This window comes from Zootermopsis nevadensis, unplaced genomic scaffold (assembly GCF_977971745.1).
Source record: "Zootermopsis nevadensis isolate Lab colony 2312 unplaced genomic scaffold, Znev_1.0 Znev_ptg000017l, whole genome shotgun sequence".
Lineage (NCBI taxonomy): Eukaryota > Metazoa > Arthropoda > Insecta > Blattodea > Termopsidae > Zootermopsis > Zootermopsis nevadensis.
This window is the reverse complement of record NW_028259149.1, coordinates 12,367,760-12,393,551: the sequence shown is the minus strand read 5'-3', so window position 1 is coordinate 12,393,551 and position 25,792 is coordinate 12,367,760. Positions and strand designations below refer to the sequence as shown.

At 35.4% G+C, this 25,792-nt stretch overlaps 1 protein-coding gene across 1 annotated transcript; it reads left to right on the top strand.

Moving 5' to 3' along the window:
• The first annotated feature begins 1,383 nt into the window (after positions 1–1,383).
• LOC110835761 (solute carrier family 25 member 32) lies at positions 1,384–25,002 on the top strand. The gene is made up of 7 exons (XM_022076313.2): positions 1,384–1,402; positions 1,575–1,739; positions 8,263–8,413; positions 10,018–10,276; positions 10,714–10,827; positions 13,234–13,379; positions 24,274–25,002. The coding sequence occupies exons 2-7, from the start codon at positions 1,583–1,585 to the stop codon at positions 24,437–24,439; spliced, it is 993 nt and encodes a 330-aa protein (XP_021932005.1). The 5' UTR covers positions 1,384–1,402; positions 1,575–1,582; the 3' UTR covers positions 24,440–25,002.
• The last annotated feature ends 790 nt before the right edge of the window (positions 25,003–25,792 follow it).

Genomic DNA, 25,792 nt, shown 5'->3' with positions numbered 1-25,792 from the left:
TTAGTGATCAAGAAGTAGACTTTGGTATACTGTGTAAATAGTTTATATGGGTAAACTCATATATACCAGTCACATATACACAGATTAAAAGCAAGGTGTGAAATACATGCATTTAAAAGGTTTAGGTGTGGAGGCCATTGACTTTTGTTATAAAATTTGTTTTAAATATTTTTCTGTCATTATTTGTCTCTGTAGCAAGCTGTTAGAAAACACCAGAAAGTTAATGCCTAGTGAAAGGAAACTGAAAAAGTCCCAGACATGATGAAAGAAATTGCTATATCAAACAAATATAAAATCTTTTAGCCTCAGAAAAAAATTTCTTGGCCTAGGAATCCAAAGGAATCCTCTGTTGGGTGACCTTACTCCACCCTCCTTGAATTAGTGTCCATGAACCTCCAACCTTAATTACAAAAACTTTTGGATAAATTTGTGGGAACTGCCAGTATTATAGTAAATAAATAATATTCTTAATGTAAACTTAGAATTTAAAATAATATTCCTAATGCAAACTTTATATAATATTGCAGTTGCATATTTAAATACTCCTTCTCAATTATTAGTGTTACTTGTAAGTAAAGAAAAGTCACTTATGTTGCCATTAAAAAATCTAGTCAGGAATGCCCTTGGATTGCATTGTTGCATGTTGGCTAACCTTGTTGACATGGCATAAATAGTACCTTTGGAATTTTAGTATGCTCCAAAGAGAACATCTTTCTCAGTCTTATTTTTCAAAAAGGATGGTTGTTTTAAACTCATCGTAAGAAGAGAGTTATCATTCTTTGTGTGTGTTTCATAGCTTTTCTACCAGCAAGGACAAGGGCACAGGCATGTTAGTTAAGTTCTGACATTGTTCCAACATGTAGGTTTCACATTATATTGACATTACAAACTGCTTAACATTTCGCATTTACAGAAGTTTACCGACGTTTCAGAGGGCCTTGCTGCCTCAACCACCAGAGTGACTTACCGAAAGAACCTCTGAAACGTCGGTAAACTTCTGCCAGACTACACCGCGCAAAAACCCAGAAGACAGCCATATTCAGACTCACCGCCGTGAAAACCTCAAATCTTAAATATTTGGGGTTAACATAAGGTATATTTTGTTGAAGGAAGGTCGGTCATGAACATTATGAAAAGCAAGGGTCCTTGGGGAACTCTGTGGCCATTTAATACACCATCTGAGGCAGCTGAATTAACTCTGGCTGTCCTACTACAAACGCCTAAAATTGTGCAGCAACAGATATTCGTGTTCTCTCCCATTGGTTAACACTCATAAATGGGGGGGGTGGGGCTGTGAAACTGGTGATTTTCTGGTATAATCGTTGGCGTTCCTGACATGCAGTTGAGAGATTTTCGGTGGTGGTGTTGGTGTTGAGAATATGGTTATTGCTGTAATGGCGATGTGAGTTACGGCAGTAGTTGCGGAGGACGTTAAATTATCGTACTGAAAGTATACTTATTTACAGCGTGTGATTGTGTGTGTAAAATACAGCTGGAGGTTAAAAGTAACACTAGTGAAAATCAACAAAATGATTAATCTGTTATTCAATACAGATATAGGAAAATTATTTCAGGTCACGAAATGGCGACAATGAAAGCGACGGGAGGTGCGTCTCCAAGTCGAAAAATTACCGTTTTAAGTCACGTGAAATATGAGCACCTGGTTGCTGGCATATCGGGAGGTGTAGCATCAACTCTTATTCTCCATCCCTTGGATCTCATCAAAATTAGGTTTGCAGGTAATGTAATAAATTTCATTGCATAATTTGGTGTGAAGCCTGTGGAAAAGAATTCCACAGTGTTTGTTTGATATTTCTGTCAAAACCCATTATCTTGTGCTTGTTGCATTATAATTTCTTGGCTTAGGCGTATGAAGGATCAATGGAATGTTATCACTTGTATTCTATTGTATTGTGTAATAGAGCCTGCATATTCAATTTATTGTTTAATGTTGGACACTGATCTTAATGAGATGAGTAGTGAGGTTTGGGAGGGTATGATGAAACTCACCGAGGATCATGTTCAGTTGTATTAGCAGTGCTGAACTTTTGGATTTACTACCACTGTGTCAATTTAGTTAAAGTTTAGTTAGGATAGTTAAATAACCAACAACCAATCATCAGTTCTTAGCATCATATTTGAAAACAGAAACATTTGTCTATGGTTCTGCCATAGAAGTAGAGTATGTTGTCCAATGAACTTTTTACTTACTCTCCTATAAGTTGGTAGCAAAAGTGAATAACTTTTTATGCATTTGGATGGAATCTTTCTATTTTTGTAATAATAATAATAGTAGTAGTAGTAGTAGAAATAATAATAATAATAATAATAATGAACGCACTATGTATGTGATCGAGTTTTCGTCCCCGGCTGAAACTAACATAGCCGTGAAGGAGACTGAAAAACGGACCAAGTATCAAGACCTTGTGTTTGAGCTAAGACAGCTGTACCCAGGATTCACTGTCAAACTAATCATCCTTATAATCGGAGTTCTTGGAGGAGTCAAGTCGTCACTGCTGGCCAACATTAAGCTTATTCCGGCATGCCAGCGTAATGCTGAAGCATTACTCAGCCGGATGCAAAAGGCTGTGCTTCTTGGGTCGCTCCGACTACTACATGCGCACGACCCCAACTCACTGTAGCCGCCTATCTCGTGGTTCGAGCCGTGACTACAGTTTCATCTGGGCTGCAAGCATCCGAGTTATGACGGCAACATGCCTGAAGTTTTTGGCTGCTTGTGGACCAATTAAACAATTCATAATAATAATAATAATAATAATGTGCTCCTTTATGACTTATCAGAGCCCTTCATATACCAGTGTTCTTCCATCATTTTTTTGTATGGTCAATGCAGATCACTCCAAAGAATTTTAAATGGGCTAGCTGGTTTTTTGTGAAATCTGGTATTGACAGTATGCCATTTGAGAGTACTCCAAACACATGCATTTAAATTTTTCATACCCAGTGCATGGCTGAATGGTTAGTTTATCATTTTGAATAAATAATATGCATGTAGAAGACCAGTGCATGGAAATGCCATAATTCTTTATTTGGTATCTTTTCTGACATTACTATGGCAACATCACTATTTGCACTACATTAGATATGTTTAGTGCTAATTTTAATTTTTATATGTTGATTTGTGTGAAGAGTGCACTGATGTCTTCACTCATTCATGGCCTATTAGGAGACAAGTTCTGCCATGTCTTGTTTGTCTACAATGCTGTCTTGTAAAAACTTTAGTAAATGTTGGAGAAAATTTCAGCTTAAGTTTCCAGAAGAAACAGTTTCAAGCAGACAAAATATACATTACCTGGACAGTAAGCTGATAACAAGAGTATACTGTTACTGGACAAAAAGCCATATACGAAATGAATGTGTTAAAAGAAGCGATGTTGGGCGACATTGGTGCCAGACTTGAAGTCTTAAGTAATTAGTACAGGAGACTGGTGCTTTGATAACATCTGCATGAAGGATCACAAAGTTGTTAAAACTGTGACAGCGGTAGTTTATGCTCTGTAGGAATATATCCAGTTTCCTTTTTATATCTTTGATATATACATGATGGAGAAGTTTATTTGTAATTAATAGTTTCATTTGATGTGGCATGATTTTTCTTATGTGGAAATGCGAATTCTCAGAACAGTCAGGACTGGAGCACAGAAAATGCAATAAAATTTATTCATGTAATACGCTTTCATGAAGAAGGAAATGGTAGGATTTGAGGGTTTTGTGGCAGTGAGTATGAAGATGGCATTCTTCAGGGCTGTAGCACTACTTAACCTTGTAGAAATTTACAAAAAATTGTTACTCTGATGATGGAGGCAGCAAAGACCTCTGAAACACTGATAAATTTCTACCAGACTACATGGCACCACAACTTAGAAGAAAGCCATTTTAGAAAGAAATGGTGTCTGGTGTGCGATAAGCACGTGCAGGATAATTGGATCTGGCCTTTAGGACAATACAGTTAATGCTGCTAGGTTCATAAATAATGTCCTAAGCCCATTTCTTGCTGAGCTGATGGAATAGAGGGCTATATTTTATTTTCCAGCAGGATTCTTCAACAGCTCATATAACATATATAAGTTTGGAAGCACTATGGAAGGTTTTTGGTGATGGTGTAATTAGCCTCGTGGAGTAAAAGTATTGAAATAAATGAAGATAGAATGTCAAGCTGAAGGTGTTTTATACATATATGCATTGCTCTGTGGCAGCTAGTTTGAATTGCTGAATGTTCTTTTAGTTTACATGAAAGTAAGATATACTGTCTGTCACTGTAAACTTCTACCAAACTGTTCTTTTATGTTGTTGCTGTAACCTAGAAGGTTATTCAGCTGTAATGTGGTATATTAAACTTATGGTTTATTTATTTTTAGTTATATTTCTGAAAATAGAATCACATTAAGTTGAAACTCCAATTACATCTTTTGTAAGACATGCTTTATTGTGAATGTATTTCTTATCTTATCAAGCTTTTATGCCTTAATCATAATGCCAGTATTGGCACTTCAGAATATGATTGAACACTTCATATTAATTTCGTTAAGTGCATGATATGTTAGGGACAGGATGTCATACATGATAGTTTGTTCAGTAGTGTTTTTTTAAATGAATATGCACACATACCAAATTGTTAATTCATTATATGAGTATTTACTGTAATGACATAATTATCTATATTCTATCTACTGCTCAGGCATGTGCAACAACTTCCAATAAGATAAGTGATTTTGTGGCGTTTTGACTGAGCAGCCTGATGTAGTTGTATTTGGGAAGTACATGGTTTGAATCTCATCCAGGTTTCTGCTGTTGTATTTCAAAATTTTTGAGGTTATCCTCAGTTTTTCCTGGTGAATGTGATTATGGTACTTTCAAACAGACCACCTTTGAGATAATTTTTGTTCCCCATTCATGGTAATTTCTCCTCTTGTTTGATGCTTTATAACCTCTGAAGTTGAGACCAACTGGCACACTATGTTTCTGTATGATTCATTTTAATATTGTACTTGCATCATCTATACCTAGATCTCCTAAATGGTCTCTTACCTTCTGGTGTTTGTGTAGTACATCATTCATACTGCAGGGGGCAATTACACAAAATAGTGGTGAATCTAATAGTATGAGAGTGTGATACTACAAGGTAGCATTCATGTGGTAGTATCAGGTATGAGTGATTCAGATTTATGAAGGAAATAGGTAACAACTTAAGTTAGCATGTATAAATTAAAGTAAGAATGAAGAAGTGGTGATTCAAGATTGTAGTAACCTAAGGTATCAGCAGTCAAATACAATATTTTAAATCAGAGGTGAAATGTGATACAATAGAAGTGAAACCATAAATAATAATGATGACTGGGTTTTCGCTAATTTTAGCAAGGTACAACTTCCGAATTAGTGTTTAACATAACACTTTGAAAATTGTTTAATTTTAATCTTCAAGTTTTAAATTTAAAATGCATTGAGGAACGCACTGATGTCTTATGAGTGCTGAAATACGTGTCTGTTTTGCATGACAGTTATTGTAGTAATAGTTGTTTGTGTTTGAAATGACTGTTTACATGTTCCCTCTTAGGTTTTCTGACTAAAATTTTGTATGTACGAGGTGCGATCGGAAAGTTTCAAGACTGTGTCAATAGCGGGCGAACCGGATGTAGTACGAGCTTCTGCCTTTAGGGGGTGCGGCCTACATTCATAGTGAATCAGTGTGCCAGCCGGCATCATCGAATTAGCATTTGTTTCTTAGTTACGGGCGTTTTGGTAGTGCATTACACCGACCCTCCTGCGATTTCGGAATGGCGTGTGCATCAAATTTTGCCAAAGACTCGCCAAAACGGCTACGGAAACCTATGAAATGCTAAAGCAAGCATTTGGGGAGTCCGTAATGGGTCGTGCACAAACTTTTGTGTGACATTCACGTTTTAAAAATTGCCGAACCTCTGTCGATGATGACGAGCGTTCTGGACGACCATCTTCGAGCACAACGCCCGAAAATGTTACGAAGATTCGGCAGGCCATTCACGAAGATCGACGTCGTACCATCAACGACTTGTGCGACATTGTTGGGATAGGCTATGGGACCTGTCAGCTGATTCTAAAGAAAGAACTCCACATGCGACGCATCATGACAACGCGCCAGCGCACACCGCCCTCAAAGTTCAGCAGTTTTTGGCCTCAAACACCATGGCCGTCATCCCGCACCCTCCTTATTCGCCGTGTGACTTCTTCCTCTTCCCAAAGATGAAAATTCAGCTAAAGGGAAGGAGATTTGAGACGATAGAAGAGATTCAGGCAGAATCGCAGATGGTGTTTGACAGGCAGACAAAGAAAGATTTCCAGGGATGCTTCCAGGCTTGGCAGCGGCGCTGGGATCGTTGGGTTCACTCCCAGGGGAACTTCTTCGAGGGTGATGGATGAATTTAATACCTGAGATTTGTACGGGTTTTTATACGCGCAGTCTAGAAACTTTCCGATCGCACCTCGTATATCTTATCTCACATATGTATTCTATATGTTCCACCAACAGAACTTCATGGTCAAGTTTATCACTTGTGCTTTGTATTTGGGAGGTCCTAGGTTCAAATCTTGACCTGGAAACTGGCTATCCTAACTGAAGTTTGTTTTTCTCAGTCCTTCCAGGCAGTGTCTGGGTAGATCCTTAATTTAGGCTGACTGTTTTGTTCCAATTTATTCTTCATTAATCATCCTGTCATGTGACATATATAGTCTGAACTAATAACAGACAATAACGCATATTGCAAATAAAACAAATACATGTTCCACCCATCTGTGTCTTTCTCAGAGAGTGTGATGTTATGTTTCACACCCATATAAAGAGAGAAATAAAACATGGGAATATAGAAGATTCAGAGCTGAATGGTAGCAAACATTGCCAGATTTTTCTTCAACTTCTTCATTGTAATTTTGATTTGTTACTTCCATTCTCAAGTATTTGATATTTCCGAATTTTCATTAAATAACTTATGAATGCCTCATTTGCGGAATCATGATTATTAGAAGGATTTGTGGTTGTTTGCAGTTTTTTATTAACTGTAATTTTGTGAAGAGTGAAGCTGAAAATAAAAGGGATTAAGAGAATGTCAAATGATACACACAACTGAAGAAAATCTGTCCTGATGGTACTTCTACATATTCTCCAAGATTTTTTTGTCATTGGAAAAAACCCTGGAATTCTGTTGAGACTGAAACAAACTGTTATAGGCAGTATTGTTTGGACTCAAGTCAGGAGATAAGAGCAGAGCATAGAATCTGGTTAATTCCAGATCCACTGTGGCTTATCTGTTAACCCTTTTGTGACATGTCATGATAATGCTTACAAACTATTTTTGAATCTTGACACCAGATCCTTTGTGCATCATGAAACATTCTTGTATAAGACAAGTTTCTTGAGATGACCTCTGCTATATAGTCAAATTATTATTTTTATAAATTTCCAGCAGTGTAATTCTACAATATGAAAACTGTCTGGAATAGATAGTTGTTTTGTTGAGGAAAATTGTTACACCAGTAACGTGGAAACTGGCATGCTGGTCACCTGCTATGCAGTTTGTTCCATTATTTACTGCATGACCTCCAGCCATTTCATTTGACTGAGACAGCTCCCCTCCACAGTCATTTTGTCTTCTCTGTTTCCTCACTATTACTAATATCTCCAATGTTTGGTAATATTCATTATTGATGGGGTATTGCTAAATAAGAAAATATGGATATTTGTGTATAGAACAACTATTTTTCAACATAATTCAGAATGTATGAGCTCACAGTTTCTTGATACCATGGCCCGCTATTAACCGTTGCCCTGCACTTGTAAAAGGTACGTGGAACTCGTACTATATGGACCATGTAATCATCTGGTGGCTCTCACAGACCTCATGCATCTGTGGTGTTAGAAATATGCTATTTTGCTCCATGAAACTAGCCTCCTGTAAGTGATGTAGTCCTGTGACCCACCACTCCCACTCATGGTACTGAAATTTATTGACACATGACCTACCACTAACCCTCATGGTAGCTGATGTGTTAAACACGAAAAGATTTTTTAAAAAAGTCCTGAGTGACTGAAGTGTTTCATAGTTAGTTCTTGTTTAGTTTTTTTGTTGTGTTATATTTGATAAGGAACCAGACGTACACAGTATATGAATTTTCACTGATAGAAAATTCTACGAAAATCTGTTTCAGGTAATAGAGGTTGTTTCTATAAATATTTATGCCATCTGTTATTTTGTCTAATTCATTTTTCAGTGAATGATGGACAGACTCCTGCTCCGCAGTATCAAGGACTTCGAAATGCAATGACAACAATATTTCGACAAGAAGGAGCACGTGGCCTATATAGAGGGGTCACCCCAAATATCTGGGGCTCTGGTAGTGCATGGGGCTTCTACTTTCTTTTGTATGTTCTGTTTATTACATTTTCTGTGTGTTTTGGGGGGCATTTACACTCTGTAGTAAGCTGCTCATAACCAATTTCAAATAACTGACAAGTTCTGAAATTTTATTCTGGTATAATATTAGTTTTACAGCTGAAGTGTGATGAGGAAAATGTCTTATTGAAGTCATTGGAGCATAAACGGTATTAATGCTGGTCTCTTATCTGTAATGTCTAATTGGGAAGAAAGTCATTCCTTTAAAAAATATTAATGGAGCTTAGAATGAAACCATACAATTTGTAAAAAGTTGGGGGTTCGTTATATGTGGCATTATAACTCTTGCATATTTAGGCAGTGTAATTAGTTAATGTTTCTCACCTTGTCACAGCTTAAGCAGTGGCCTCTTGAATTGTTCCTTTAGGATTCTTGCCTTGTCTGTGCTACAGTTTAGCATAACACTGTGGAAAATGGTAATTTATGAACAATTAATTGTGATAGTTAAAAATACATGCATTTTAATGAAACTTTAATTGTCTCTGACAGATTGAACAGATCTCCTGATATCAGTTTAATTAAGTCAAATCCAGTCATGAAACATTGCAGATATGAAAATTCATAAGTTTACAGCTTGTATTTGAAACATGGAAGGATTACAACAGCAATAGGATGAATGCATTCACAAACCAGGAGTTATGTTGGAGTAATAAACATTTTATGGCTTTGTCATAGCACATGAGGTTAGATGCCATCTTCTCATTGCAGAGGCTTCCAGGGTATTGCATGTAGGATTTGTGGTGAACAAAGTGGGCCTGGGACATATTTATTTGAGTCATGGATCATTGATGCTCCATATGCACACTGCTTGTTAGCAGCTGCAATTCTTCTGATGTTTAAGTCTTACCTTATTCATAAAAAAACATTTTGGAAGTCTTTTCAGTAGTGTCATTATATTGCTCTGAATGTCTTTCAGTTACTCAAATTGAGACCCTTTAAAGCAAATTTTTAATTTTAGGAAAGTGTAAAATTACATAGGGCCAAATCAGGCAAATACAGTGGGTGTTCCAAAACTAATGTTGTGTTTTGTTCATGGTGCATTACAGTGATGCAGGAGTCACATGTTGAGCCAAGTATTTTGTTTTATTTTATGAATGTACAACAATAAAGATTTGAAAATTTGAGTGTAGAATGCTTGGTTGGCCATCTGGTTTGGAGGAAAACTGTCATTGAAACACTGTTACTACAGTCATAAAACAAACTAAATCCTAATTACTTATTTCACAGAAAATTGCTGATTTGTGTAATCATGTCGTTGAACTTGCCATCTCACCATTTTCCACACTGAAATAACAGTATGGCTGTTTGTCCGACATTATATAGCTCAGATGGGAGAACAAGGTATTCATGCTGAATTTTGATAAGGACGTTTCTGGAAAACATTACTTGAAAGACTAAAAATGAAAGGACGTTTCTGGAAAACATTACTTGAAAGACTAAAAATGAAGTGTGTTTTGTATTAAAATGAATCATGGGCACATAGTTTGTGAGTGGGTTTAGTTGTCTGAGTATCATGAATGTTGGGTTCTGTTATGAATGTTAGTTGTAATAGTAATAATACTTTGATCTGTAGTTACAACACAATAAAGACATGGATTCAAGGAGGGAACACCAAGAAACCTCTGGGACCAACCTTGCATATGGTAGCGGCAGCCCAGGCTGGGATTCTCACACTTATTATGACAAACCCCATCTGGGTAGTAAAGACTCGCTTATGTCTTCAATACTCTGAAGCAGATAAAACCAGGTTGCCAGAGAGCAAGCGGTACGTGGGTATGGCAGATGCACTCAACAAGATCTACTGCAATGAAGGAATTCGTGGCCTTTACAAGGTTTGTGTTATCATGTCTCTGCCAAGTGCTACATTCTTAATCATATTTCAGCAAGTAATTTTTTGTAATAAAGAATTTAAAATAGTTTTTTCAGAAACTTTTAATTTCACTTTTTCTTGCTTTCATGGATGAACATGATTGAGGGTCTCTGAGAAAAGTGCACTGACTGAGGAGAGTACTGGTAAATCTATTAAGCATTTTTATACAGATGTGCTGAATACCAGCTGATGAGTCAGCCAACCAGTAGATTGGTGCCTGCAGTAGTATGAAATGCATCTAAACTAGAAGAAAGTCCTTGTTCAGTTCCTGAAATAAAAATAGTATTTTGAAGCTGGGTTATAAGTTATTTGGGGAGGGGATTACCACCTGACCTCACATCATAAAATAAAGTAAATTTGCTTTGTAATTTATTTGCTAAATCATAATTTTCTTTCCAGGGTTTTGTACCAGGGATATTTGGTGTCTCTCATGGTGCTATCCAGTTTATGACATATGAAGAAATGAAAAATACTTATAATCAATATAGAATGGTTCCCATCGATACAAAATTGGTAAGTTTTATTCATATTTTTTAATAACTAGCTAAAGTACCTGAATTGCCTTTGTCTGTCTTAATATAAACAGCACTGAGATAATGAAGTTTATTATAGCACTCATGTTTAATAATCTCTTAATCAGTGCTTGCAACTGTGTGTATATTAGATTAATCTACGTGCATCTTTAGTAAACCTCATAAACAAGAACAAGACATTTGAACCTTGTTGCTTGCACATAAAAACAGGACTACAAGAAACACACTGAATTATTCTTACTCATTCAGTGTAACTTTCAAAAATGCAAGCTGTGACTTATAGCATTTTTACCGATATTTACTGGCATGGTGGTAGATTGCTTTGTACATTAAACCACATAAGATTGCTTGGTGACCTAAGAGTGGTTTATTCATGTAGCAGTAATGGTTTTCTCATAGCTTCATGGGAGAAGGGATAGAAATATTTCATATTGTAGATGCTGTGACCAGAGTCTTGTATGTTTCTAGGACATAGTGAGAAGTATCTATCCTGATGTGTAAAGGCATGTATGATCTTGTGTAATTTCATCATAGGACTGAATCCCAGGGAATTTTGCATTGCTACCATATGTCAGTGAATTCCTTCTAATGGTGGTCTGGTCCTCCATCCAAAGCATCCTATCACTTCCATATGAATAAATATTTAAAAAATCCCCTATAAAAGAGTCATGTCTCACTTCAGGCAAAAGCGCCAAGATAAGTAAAATTTGTACAGTGTAAGACTGTAATCTTGCGACTTGCGGGGTGAAGGAGGAAAGATAGCGTCAGCCTTTAACGCTTCGGACTTCCTGCATTCCTTGCAAGTCTCAAGATTACAGTCATGTACTATATATTACTAACAATTATGTGGTTTATTTTTTTGCTCAGTCACTGAATGATCTTAACTATTATAATCTCTTCTCAGTCTTATAGCTGGACATCTTCCAAGATACATTCCCTCAATTTTGCATGCATGTATTATTTACTCTGTATGAACCATGTGTGCATTCCATCTTTTTCTTGATTTTGCTTCTGTAATAATCCTGGGTACATTTATGCTGGCATAACAGACGTGCAGGATCCAGTATAACCTCATAAAACAAGATTTCTGTAACATCAAGCTCACTCACTCAGTGGCCAACAAAGATGGAAATGAATGACAGGGTTTCAGTCTTCTTATAATAATAATAATTTATTTACATTTCATGGATCCATAAGACAGTCAGATGACAATAGGATGTGGAAAAAGTCATAATAATGAAAATAATAATAATAATAATAATAATGTTGTGGCAGATTTTCTTGTTTTTCTTTACCACTTCTTCCACCAAGCTTTCATGTTTAGAGAGTTCACATTTGTCACTTAGTCCTTGCACTGTTATACTGAAGAGCTTTATCTCATCTCAGAACAGTTGCATCAGATATAAAATTCACGTAAGTTTAACAGATATTGGATGGTTATGATTTAGTTTCAGGTAGGAGAAGAATTTCCTTTTCATTGTCATGTGTAACGTATCTGTAGGGCTCTCTCAGTTTAATATTCAATGGATAATGGGGATATTTTGCCAGAGGTAATATTAATCAACATCTTGAAGTCAGCTTCTGTAGTACTGAGGTCCAAAATGCACTGTGCTTCAACTCTAGATCTACTTCTTACATGCCTTCATTTCTTGTTGCCCATTTTTAGACGTTGTTACTGAGATAATTGCATAAAACATTTTTTATGTGCAATAACTTTAATAACTGTGACAGGTTTCTCAGTCTTGTCTACAAAATTGGCCTAAGAGCCCAACATTATAAGGCTTAATATAAATATTTTACATCAGTATTTTGCAAGAGGTGACTACAGTGGGTACCAAGTGCCTGGGGGGTATAACTGGGCCACCCTGCCTCCGAGGGATATAAATACGGGGGCCTGGTCCTCCAGGTTGGGTGTGTAAAAATAATTTGTTATGAAAACTTGAGCAGGCCAAGACCCACCCTGGGTTGTAGTGCCCATGATGATGATATTGTATTACAGTTAATAAAAGTTTGTGTCATATTCATGGACATGTTGATGGCCTCTCAATTTCACATTTCTTACTACGTCAGAAGGTATATCTGTATTACATGTGATCATAATGTTACTTTTTATTTTTTCTAATAAAATGTCTTTGGCATGAGATACATATTTTTGAAGTTATGTTGTATTTAAAACATCTCAGGATCAAACAAAGAATTGCTGTTATGTTGTTCTCACTTTGAAAGTTTGTGTGATTGCTGTGCTGGTGTAGTTCAGAATTGGGATTTAAAATTAATGTCTTGTGAATGACATTGAAATTGGCGAGGACAAACAAGATAAGTATAAATCTTCCACGTCTTATTCTATAACAAACATAAGTGTACCATATTCTGATCTTATGTACAGGGCTCGATGGAATACCTTACATTTGCAGCATGTTCTAAACTTTTGGCAGCAGCATTAACGTACCCATACCAAGTGGTAAGAGCACGTCTACAGGACCACCACCACGACTACAAAGGCTCTTGGGACTGTGTTTGTCGCACCTGGAGGTATGAAGGGTTGCAGGGTTTCTACAAGGGGCTTGTTCCTTATCTACTGCATGTCACTCCTAATATATGTCTCGTGTTCCTTATTTATGAGAAATTTACTGAAAGTAGCTAAAAAGAACCTTTTCTAACAAATGCCACAATTGGAGGAGAAAAGTACTGGAGCAATTGTGAGTGAAGTTTGTTTTATTTGTAACCATATATTATTTGAACATTAAAATGGTAATTCAGAAACATGAATTAATAATCCACAATCCTTTTAAAGCTGAAACATTTGCTTTGTCTCTGGTCTGTTAAAATATGTTTGATGTTTGAATTATGTCTGTTGATAGTGGACTGTCACATAGAAATTGTTTTTGGTTGTGACAGAATGTATTAATGTAAACAGGTGTCATTTGTATGTTTATGATGTATGGCATTATGAATTTTTCACTTGCATATTCGAGAGTGGCAGAGAATTTTAAAACTGCTACCGATAGATGTGATATTTGGCTTCTACTGTATCTCCAAATTAATTTATTTTTTTACAGGAACTAACTTGGTTAGAAATAGTTTCAGAGCATATCTTTGTGTGCTAATGATGCAAAAACATCTCACTTTAGTGTTGTGTAATGACTTAAAAGGTGAACACACAATATACATGGCTGGTGTCCCAAATATTCTGTATAGAATGAAAGAGTGAAGAACAACATATCAAAATTATGGGATCTGGAAATGTGATTTTTGTATGGGAACAATTGCATTCTATTTTAATTTTCTTGAAAGGAAGCATTTGACAATTTGCAATTGAAAGGCATAACAAAAGGCTAACAGTAGTGATTTTTCACTTCAGTAATTTTAAAGTTTACAGTAAATTGAATAGTATAAAGTTTATTTTTTGAATTAATTACCTGTAATTTATCTTCATGTTTCTGCAGTTTTTGGCGTCATTACTCATGTTTGTTTATTATTATCTAAAGCTTGTCTACAACCTGGATTAAGCTAAAACCTTTCTAACATGTTCACTCCCAGGTCCTCACTGCTGGCTTACCTCTCAGCCCAGCCATTGTTACCAGCAGATTAATGTTTTGCAGTTCTATATGATAAAGAAATAAATGGCAATTGATCAGTTATTTATACCATGGCAGAAGGTAGTGCCATCTAGTAACATGATAAAACTGAATGTGTGAAGTGTATTCTGGGTGTGTTATTTTTTTATCTTCTCCCAGCACATTTTTATCCAGCCGGTGTTGATGATGGTGAACTGAACAAATCACATATATACTGCCATATAAGGATATGGGAGAAAACATGTTTATTGCAAAAATTCTTTGGCCAGAGTGAGAAACCATGTAACCTCTTGTAAACTGAATCTGTTTGATTCAGAAACAGGAAGGGAAATAAAATTTAATAGAAATTAGTGTGCTCAAAAATTCATAGGTTTCTCTTCATATAATTTTTTCTGTACTGTGCTTTCTGGAATTTGTCTCAGGAGGAACATTCTTGTCACAAGTGGGAAATAATTAAATCTGATTCTTGCCAGAATATATGAAGAATTCTTTACTGATTTGCAGAAAAAGTAAACAAGTCAGAAAGAGAAAAATGACGAATCTGTATTGAATAGAAATTTGAAATGAAAAAAATGTTCAGGTCACTTGGGATTCTTTCACATAAGAAGTAGTAGTGTTACTCTATTTGAAGCTTTCATGGCGACGTAACGGGCAGGTATATATATGGAGACAACTGTATAACCGGGTCGCGTCAGAACCCTGATGATGGGGACAGAAATGATCCCTGAAACGTCGGTTTTATTGTTTAACCATTTGATGCGGCTGATTGCCCGAGAAGATTTTATTGAGGAGTGTTACTGTTTTAAGCTGAAAAACAAGATTTGATTACAGTCAATTTTCCTTTCTTCTTTCTTACCTTTCTCTCACTTCCATATCCTAAAGGTGCTGAAGCATCTAAAACAATCTAGTTTGCATGAAGTTTTTCATTGATATGGACAGTAAGCAGAAAAGTGCAAATTTTTTGTACATGGCTGAAGGGTTATTGGTCATATAAATTAATCTGAAGAAGGTATGGACTTTAACTGCTGCTAAGAAGATAACATTAATCTTCTTAGTGACAGTTAACAGACTATGTTTTTTAGTGTCTGTTGTATGTCAGACCATGTTTACTTATGTTTGACTTCAGCTCAAGGCCTTTTCCCCCCCCATGTCTTTAGTCCATCTGCTTTAAACGTGGCAACTATTTACTGTTTTACATGAGTAATATTTATGACAACTTAACTTTTAAAGAAGAATAATATTCTGTGTTAATAACATAGTGTTGCTGTTGTGAAGGAAACAACATATATGTGCCATCACTCTTACGTATACATCTGCAAATCCATATAACCTAAACACAATTTTTCAGGTACTCAGGTGTTGATGCATTTCTAATTGTGGCATTGTTTGGATGCTGGATCTGTTTTGAGACATATATTTTGAGTTCAGAAGAGCAGTAGACTTTTCAGTCAACAGATAAAGTGTATACTAACTTTGTCAGACATATCTGTATGCTGTATAATCATATTCTGATCTTTAGTTATATGGCATAGTGTATGGTATGTCATATCTATTGATTGTAACCTCTCCTCTTGTCCGTGTTTACACCTGCAGTGATGTGTCCATTTGTTTATGTAAAGTGCTGTATCATAATACCTACAATTAGTAATACTTCTTCAAGCATTTTGGTGTGAATTTTGTAATAGGAATTACAAAAGATATTTTTGTGTTTAGAAGATAGCTTGTTCCTCTTTTTACTTATTGCCGGAACTAAGGACTGAGAAATTAATTGTATTTATTAGTGCAATATTGTCCTTTCTATGTCTGCTTAAAGTGCATAACAATGTTTGTAATGACTGTAATTCTTTTTTGCTCTTGGAAGTGGTTGGGGAGAAATTAAATGTCAGGCACAGCTGTTCTTTCTGGAGTGCAGCTCTTATTTCTGTGGCAATATTTTTGAATTTGGAGGTCACACTGCCATATATACACAGAGGAGTATTTAGTTTCTGTTGTGACGAGTTTTTTATTGTTACATAGTACATTTGTTTATTGAAGACATTTAATTTTTGTTGAATTATGTATGATGTACCATGTTCAACATAGATACTTATCACTCAGTTCATAGAATGAAGCAACTGAAATACTTTTCCTCTGATGGATCAGTTTTGTTACTGGGTTGATATGTAGAAAAATCATCCTATGGCAGTAAGTGATAAGCACAGAAGAAAATCTGGAGAGATTAGTTGAGGAATAGGAACAGAACATTTAACTTTCCAGGGCCTCGAGTATTACATGAAAAACAAAGCTTTTTCTAGTAATAGGTAGCATTTTGTTTTCCACTTTTGTTATCTTTGTTCTCTTTGTTGTGCTTTCAGTAATATCTGTTCCCTGTACTTCTGAAAAATTAGGTGTCCCCTACATCATATGATCAGCAGTTAGAAAGATCAGTACATTTGTAGTGAAAGCCTGTGTGCTTAAATTTCTGCATCCATCGTTATACTTCCCTAAACCTTATATTCATTTCAAAACACCATTTTGTCACTTGAAAGTATAGAATAAGTTTCTTACAGTAGCCCTGTTAGAGTAAAGTTTATCCATGTTTGCCAAGTTTTTAGTTGTTTAATAGGTAAATTGTGACATTCTATTGGTTGAAAACAGCAGAAACATCATGGCCAACTAGATTTGGTATTGTTTTCATGGTGCATTGTCATAGTGGATATAGACTTCTCACCATGTCTGTAGGATCTTGTGCTAGGGAATAGGAAGTTGCCAGGAGTTGTGCCACTGGAAGTTACAATGCTACAGTTACAGTCTGAGTCTGAGGCACTAAATAACAGTAATGCTACACAAGCATTGTATGATAAATAAGGTGGATAATAAAACTGCATACTGCCTTGGGGAAAGTTGGGGGCAAATGGTTGACCATTGTGCTGTATTCTTATATATGTATTCATGTTGCAATAAGTTTTAGTAATGTGTAGGCTTCCAGAAATATATCTACTAGCCATTTAAAAAACAGAATGCCTGTTGTCTTACATTTGCTTCACACAGATATTTTTAGAGGCGTTATGTAAACCCTCAGTGTTAAAAGTTAAGGTCTGGGATTAAACAAATAATAGTGCTTAATTTGCATTCTGTACCTTATATATCATGATAAATCATCTGCTATGCATTATGATTTTAATACATTTAAAGACAAAAAATGCACTTACCACAGGTTTCCATTAACTTATGTGTGGTAAGTGGGTAAGTTTCTGTTAGCATATGTTTTTAAAATAAGTGACATGTTATATTCTGCTAATTTTGGAAAGATTTTTGCTAAGTACAGGTGCAGTTGTGAACTGTGACATAGCTGAATTTTTAGCAGTCAAACAGCAGAGCCTGATTCTGACTGCTTTATTTGTAACATGTTGCAACATGCATGTGTTTCTACAAACTTCAGCTATGGGGTGTTTTCATAGTGTGGTAAAGAATAGTGTTCTTTATCACTTTCCTGGAGGGGAGTGAGGGGAAAATGGTTGATTTGGCAGAAGCGACTGCTGGAATTAACTAAGTTAACTGACTTTCCTTAACTTCATGTGTTTTGTACAAGTTGATATTTTAGTTTATTTTATGTGCTTGATATCCCAGAGGGCATGGGGGGAGGTAACTACCAACACTTGTTCCAGTCCATTGTTGACATTACTGAACATAACCTTGCTGGTTCAAGGTCATGTATATGTGGAATAGAATATTTTATTTTTGTTGAAGTTTGTGTCATGTTTGTTTGATAATTCCCTTCTAATAAAGATGGTACAGTGGACTACTGTATAACTGGCATAAATGAGACTGGGGCATTTATTCTAAAAGCTGGTTAATCTGGAGTTACAGTATTTGCTGTGGGAGATAATAAATAAAAGCTATAAAATTCAGCATGAAGTAAAATATCTCTGCCATACAATATTGCTTCTGTTAATTATATATACTGGTGGGTGTCTGAAACAGTACTAAATATGTCATGTATGTTAGAAATTATTTCACCTTATCAAGAATTTGGGAATTCTGAAAAAAAAATGTGGTTATGTTAGCACTGGTTGAGGGAAGGTCCACTTTATTTGTATCTTTTGTGTGTGGATATAGCCTTTCACACTTCTTGAGTTGTAATTTATGCCATGGGATGAGAATGAGGTGCTCAGTGTTGAAATCTAATCTAAACCACAACTATCTAAAGTTAACTGCAATGGCAACCCAGTTGTATTCTGAAGTACATGCTATACCATTATCTCATAAAATTTCTTCAGATTTAAAAGTGCTGTGAATTCCAGTTTATGTAATATATTCACTTTTATGTAACTTATCTAGATTTGTCTTCGTTTGAAGGATGGACAGTTAAAGCATTTTGATAGAAAAGAACATTTAATTTATTAACTTAGGCAATTCTTTCATGCGTTGTTCTGACTGATGTTACACAACTTGTTTTTATTTCTCAAATAATGTTGAATAAAAAGGAGAAGACTGCAGATTACTGAGAGCACACCTGCAATAAGAAATCTGCTGTATTAATTGGTAAATTGTTTTTAAGTTGGGCAGCAGTTTGGTGAATTCAGTAAGAGAATTCTTTCAGGAGGAGGAATTGTACTGGGATGTTTTATCTGTGAACAGTGTGCCACTACTTGGTCTGCTGTTGTTGAATTAGTAAGAATCGTTCAATTATAATTATAGTCTGGTTCTTCGAGAATTGTATGCAGAGAAGTAATTTTAATTTTAATTACATTGTATTTATTATAGGTTATTGTAATTTAGGTGTATGAGGTAATGACATGTTTTATGTACTGTGTTTACTGTAATATAAGAAACAGGGAAGTAACTTGTGCAGATTATCTTCCTGTGCCAAATATAAATCATATTATATATATATTGTGAAGAACAGGATATTAATACAGTAACTTTGAATTCCCAGCCAGTATTATCAAAATTAGTAAATGCAGGGATGTGTCATACATGAATAAACCAGCATGAAAGTCATCAGTTTTTAGGTTGCATTGCATCAGTGAAGTTAAATGTTTAGTCTTTATTGAATGTGTTATATACCCAATTCATATTCACAGTCTGTATTAGTCATTTAAATAATTCAGTATTGATGTTGCATATCAGAAAATTTATTTCTTTATTGCACCTTCAGTTCACCAGATATGTTATTGATGAATATGGAACTGTTATTTGCAAAATATTAATTAGTAAGACTGTGAAGAACCATTTGTCATAAATTGAAATGGACTTATTTTGTTTTGAAATGCCATAGTCAATGTCAAGTGTGATGTTCATCTTGTAAACTGTGAATAGTATGAAAGTGTTCACTATGAGTTTCTGAGTGTGTTACATGATAAGCAGATGCACCTGTTTAATTTTTCTGTATTTAATTAAAGCATATTGCTATCAACCATGACAATTTTAAAAGTACAATATGTGATTCAAATTTTTAAAATGTTAATTAGATTATAAACACATATCCATTAAAGTTACATGTGTCACATTCTGCCATACAATGACCTGTTTTTGAGACAGTCATCATCAAAATTTAAAATAGATTTTTTGATAGTTTTCTGGATTTCTGAAATGCACATGTCTCATGTTACATGTCTTAAATTTATCAGCAAGAATTGAATTAATAATTTTTATAAAAATAATCTTCTTATATTGTAATAAATATGGTATATAATATTGTATGGACTGAATAGTGAATTTCTGTTTCTTTTTGTAAACCATGAGAAGCTTTAAAAGTGCAATGCTGGACACTGCACTCAGACTATGAAAGTTAAATTTTTGAAGTAATTTCTTCTTTGTGACTATATTTGTTACAGTTAGGGCTAGCATATGACTAAATTTCCTTCAGTATAACATTATATATTTGAGTACATGTGTGTGTGGTTCCATGACATCTTGTTCAAGAGTTGTTTAGGAAGGAGGTCACTATGACAGCATTTTGTAAAATAATATGTTTTTTAGCAGCCAGTCAAAGTACAGGTAACATTCCCACTTCTGCAATTAAGTGTAGGTCCCTGAAATTTTGTATTGTAGGTCATTGAATAATATGTAACCCCTGTTAAAATTGTTTCTAAAGTAATGGAAATTAGGAAAACAATACTTACAGTTTGAATTGATAATTATGGACAGTTGCAGGCAGACGTGTGAAATTTGGAATGGTAGTGGGTTATAAATAAATATATTTTTTTAATGGAGTAGATGTCTGTGTTAAGATATTCCAACAAAGTGCTGGCATAAACATCTCAAGTTATGCTTAAGAATAAATGTGAACTAATCAGGTTTTTCCGAATTTATTTGTCATAAAAATTCAGCTTGTATTTGAATTCAGACTGAGGTCTGAATACACACTAGGACTAATTTTTCATGATTGCTGCCACAGGTTCAAGAGGAGTCAGAGAAATAGGAAAGTGAAGTTTTTCTCCCTTGTATGGACATGTTTGAGGTACATTATTAGAATCTGTACTATGCAGTATTTGAAAATTAAGTCCTAATTTTGTGCTTTCCAACTAATTCAATTCATGTGAACAATTTTGCATGTTTTAACTTCATCTTTTTTTGTTATGTCTCATAGTGCATTTGAACAGCTGTAGTATTTATAAAGCTGTGTGGCATCAAAATTTATTAAAACCATGTTTTTCAGTTCTGAGTTTCATTTAGCACATGTAAGGGGCTGCATCATAAATCAGCAGGTGACTTTAAACATGTATCAGTGTTATATAGAAATATGCATCCCGCGCTGTAGCCATGCGGTCTGAGGCATCATGCTTTGGACCGGTGATACAGATGCACGCTGGTTCGAGTCTCGGGGAAAGAAATTTCTGATGAGATTTTTGACCGGTGGATGATACCGGTGCCAACCCAGCATCGTGAGGAAATTGGGGAGCTACAATGGGTAGTGTAATCCGGTTATGAAAACTAGCAATGGCTGGGGGTTTGTCGTGCTGACCACATGTCACCCTATATCTGATTGGATGATTGTTTACCTCTGCTTAGGCATGTGAACGTGAGGCCAGCAGTCAGCTAGTCAGCTTTGGCTCACATAGGGCTGTTACGCCACGGATTATTATTATATAGGAATATGCAGTTCTTGTTCTGGTAATTCTGCTGTACTAATGACAGTGGACAAAATTTAAAATAAGTAAAGTAAAGCCGTCTCACTATACACAATACAGTCGCTTTGGGGGGAGAGAGGGTATAGCTCTTACTCATTCTTGACATTGGCACTAGATGGGGGTGAGTGGTCAGCATCACGCCGCAGCCGTGCTTTACCCCTGGGAAAGGACCCCGGTACCCATTGGGTAGGAGGCTCAGTGGGTCTCAGAACTGGTCTGGACACAGAGGCTAAAACACATTAATAGGTTTTTAAAATCTGCATGTGCTATTAGATCACTTCAATCTTATATGAGACTTTAAGAAAATACCATATGTTGTTGCTTACCAAGATAATGGGGATGCCAACATATTATTTTGTGTGTGTTGTACAACTTACAAAAGTCATTAAAGAAGTATTACTCAGAATAAAGTACATGAAATATCTTGTTATGCCCATCTTTGTAGCTGTTTAATATTTCAGCATCTGTCATTAGTAGTTATGACAGAGTCATATTGTTATACCTTCAGCATTCTTTCTGTGTATGCTGTAAATATGACATATTTCCTCCAGTAATCTGAACTTGGCAATAAAATGTAACATGAAGGATATGAAAGACACTATACTATATTATTCTGTAGCATCTCTTCAGGTCTCTGAATCCCTGTACCCAAGCACCACTGCATATTTGTATATATCTAGAGTAGAATTGAAGCATCACACATTCTTGACCATGGCACTAGATGAGGTGAGTAGTCTGCTTCATACCCTCCCCCACTTTATCCCAGGACCCACTGTATGCAAATCTGTGTGACAGTGAAGAAAAAGATTCTGTACCTGCTAGCAATTAAACCATGGTATTTTAGTCTGTAGCCTCTCAGACATTTACTGGGCTATCTTGGCTCATGGATGTTTTGTCAAGCAACACTAAATTGAAATATACAGATGTGGATGTTCCAAAAGAGTTCCATAAAATTGCATACATTTCCTGTTTTCCATGTTTTCATTTCAACTTTTCAAAACACATCATTAGTAGTTATCAGTCCTCATGTCAGGTGTGTAATATTCCTTGCAGTGGACAAATTAGGTTCAGATATACAGATGTTTATTGGTATGTAAAGAATAATATTTGCCAGATAAAAAAGAAAGAATAGAAAAAAACATAGGTTATACAACATTTATTAAATACATTTTGTATAACCAGTTATTAAATAACTCAAATACTTTTTAGTTATTAAAATATTTGTGGAAATATTTTTTACTTGGTATTTTATTCTGTCAAATGTGAATATAGTTCACAGTAAATTTTTCTGGAGGTATTTGGAGGATAAAAGTGAATAGCATTTAGCCAAACAGTAATATTTACTGCGGAGGGTATTTAGCGTTTAATGAGATGAAGTTATAAATTCAGATGAATGAGGGAAGAAACAGTTATCCTACCCTTCATTCACCTGAAAGAACTGAGGAAAATCAGTCACGTTAGCTAGTGCTCTTGAATACAAGAGATATCCTCTTGATCTATGTATTGAATACAAGTTTGGGTGCATTAGGCCTGAGCCAAACAGTAGAAATGACATTGTAATTTTTTTAAGTACACTACTGAAACATTGATTTTGTATCTACCAACATAAAAATGGAAATGTGAGAAACATTATTTAACTTTGACTTCTCAGGCTACCAGCCATGTAAGGTGGTTTAATAGTAGCCTGAGAAGAATTCATTATACTTAGTCACCATGAAATCTTCAGATCATACTGCAATAGGTGCTTTACTGTTGATGTTCTTTTGCACGGCTGTTTTCTGGGATGTTGCACCACATAGTCTGGTAAATATTGATCTTTGTTTGCCAGACTACACAGTGCAACTTCTTAGAAGACAGACATCTTCACGCTTGTTGCTATAAGAACCTGAAATACTCATTCTTTTACATGGCTGAGGGGGATAGTTTTTGTAGCAAATGTGATCAGTTTAGGTTAATGATTGTTATATTCTTATAGTTATGTAATGTCACTGTGGATCAGTTTTGAATCCATCCTTCTGGGTTATGGCAGAGAACTTGTCTACTTTGGTTTTGCCATCGTATAGTGAATCTGTTAAAGGGGAATCCATTAAGTTTAGAGTATGTTTATTTACTCAATCTCTATACAGTGAAATATAAAGATAAGTCAGCTGTGCTTAGCAATAGATTACAGTTGATTAAAATGTACACTTTAAATTTTTAAACTTGTAGTATGGCCTGAAATACGAATTCCTCTTCAATAAACTAGGGTGACCATCTTATGAGAGTGCTAGATGTGCTGCAAATTTTCAGTCAGACAGTTTCTCTTTCAAAGAAGAATGTTAGATATTTGCTTTATTTAAGTTACAAAGGTAAATATGTCATCATGAAGATGTTTGAGGGAGTGGAGGTAAAGTTTAATGGATTTTTAATTTGTTCTTAATTATGTTTTCTTGGCTACTTTGGATTCTGATTTCTTTTGCTGAAGCATCATGCCTGTATTCTTCTTATTAACATGTTATATTTACATTTCATACAAAAAAATATTGTCACGTGTAACTGTCATAATCTCTTCAATAATTTTTCTTTTGGGCTGGTTATGAAAATAATTACTGCATTAGTAAACTCTTTATTTGAACTTCATGAAAATCAGTTGAATATTGTCCTGTGCTGTGGAGTACTTATCCTTATATTTCTGTTAGGACTTAGAGTTGAAATAAATACTTAGTCATTTTTTTCTGGATTCCATTGTTTCAGGTATGAGAGAGTGCTGGGATTTTACAAAGGCCTGAGTGCTAACTTGATTCGTGTGACTCCAGCCACCATGATCACATTCCTCGTTTATGAAAACGCTTCACATTTCTTGCTGAATTTAAGTAACCAAGACCTGGGCAGTGATGCAGCTTTATCTGACAAGAAATAGTGATTAAATCATAACCCAGAAGTCTGGATACTTTTTCACTAGTTGATTTAATTTTCATGTGACATACAATGAGAGAAAAGTATAATAATAATGTGATAACAACAACAACAATAGTAATAACAATAAGAAATGAAGTGCATATTACTCTAGTTAATGCAGCTTAGCTAAGAAGAAGGAACCAATATTGAATGTTACATGCATTACAATTGCCAGAAATTGAATGTATATAACATTTTTGTTATGTAACCCTTTAAATTACGTTAGGGAACGCGGATGAATGCAGTATGTAAGATCATTTAATAAATATGATAGGAAAAGCTACAAACCTGCTGTATACAGAAAATGAGAAAGAGGGAATTACACCTATCCTGCTTCAGCTCACTCTTTAAAATTGTGGTAAATTTTTTCCTTCCATTCTTTTAACATTAAGTGATGTCTCTGAATAAGCCATAGTTAGCAGAGTAATGTCATAAGATGTGGCATAACATTCATGTGAAGTATATTGTTCCTGTGTGTTTGTGTTGTATGTAGCAGAAGTGCATAATAAATATAAATGTTTAAAATTGTATGTTTACTTACTAAAGCTACTGCCTAATTGACTATTCATTACACTGAAAAATTGTAAAGCAGTCAGTGGATCTCTTGAGAAAAAGTGTACATTTGTATTTTTGTGTAAGAAATTTCCACAAAAAAGGCTAGTGATAAAAGTGTTTGCTTCTTGCATATATGTGTGTGTGCATGCAGTAATTTCTCTTATTTGATACTGCTTTATGTGATGATGATAAAACAATATCTGTTGGAATATTTAGTATAAAATGTCAAAGTGACTTTCAGAATACATTTTTGCTCTGTAACTGGTTCCTTGAACTTTATAATATTTTTTGCATATACCTAGGTTTTATGGTATTCTTAATCTGATCAATGATATCCCGCGCCGTAGCCGCGCAGTCTGAGGCATCATGCTTCGGACCGGCGATACGGAATGCGCGCTGGTTTGAGTTTCGGGGGAGAAGAAATTTTCTTATGAACTTTCGACCAGTGTATGGGACCGGTGCCAACCCAGCATCGTGAGGAAATTGGGGAGCTACAATGAGTAGCGTAATCCAGTAAGGAAAGCTAGCAATGGCTGGGGGTTTGTCGTGCTGACCACACGTCACCCTATATATGGTTGGATGATCGTTCACCTCTGCTTAGGCATGTGAACGTGAGGTGAGCAGTCAAGCTAGTCGGCTTTGGCTCTCTGGAGCTGTTACACCACGGATTTAATTTTTAATCTGATCAATGATAGGGCTTATTGATGTGATTTTCTTCTTTGGTCTGTATCTTCACACACTTACTGCTGTGTGACTGTAA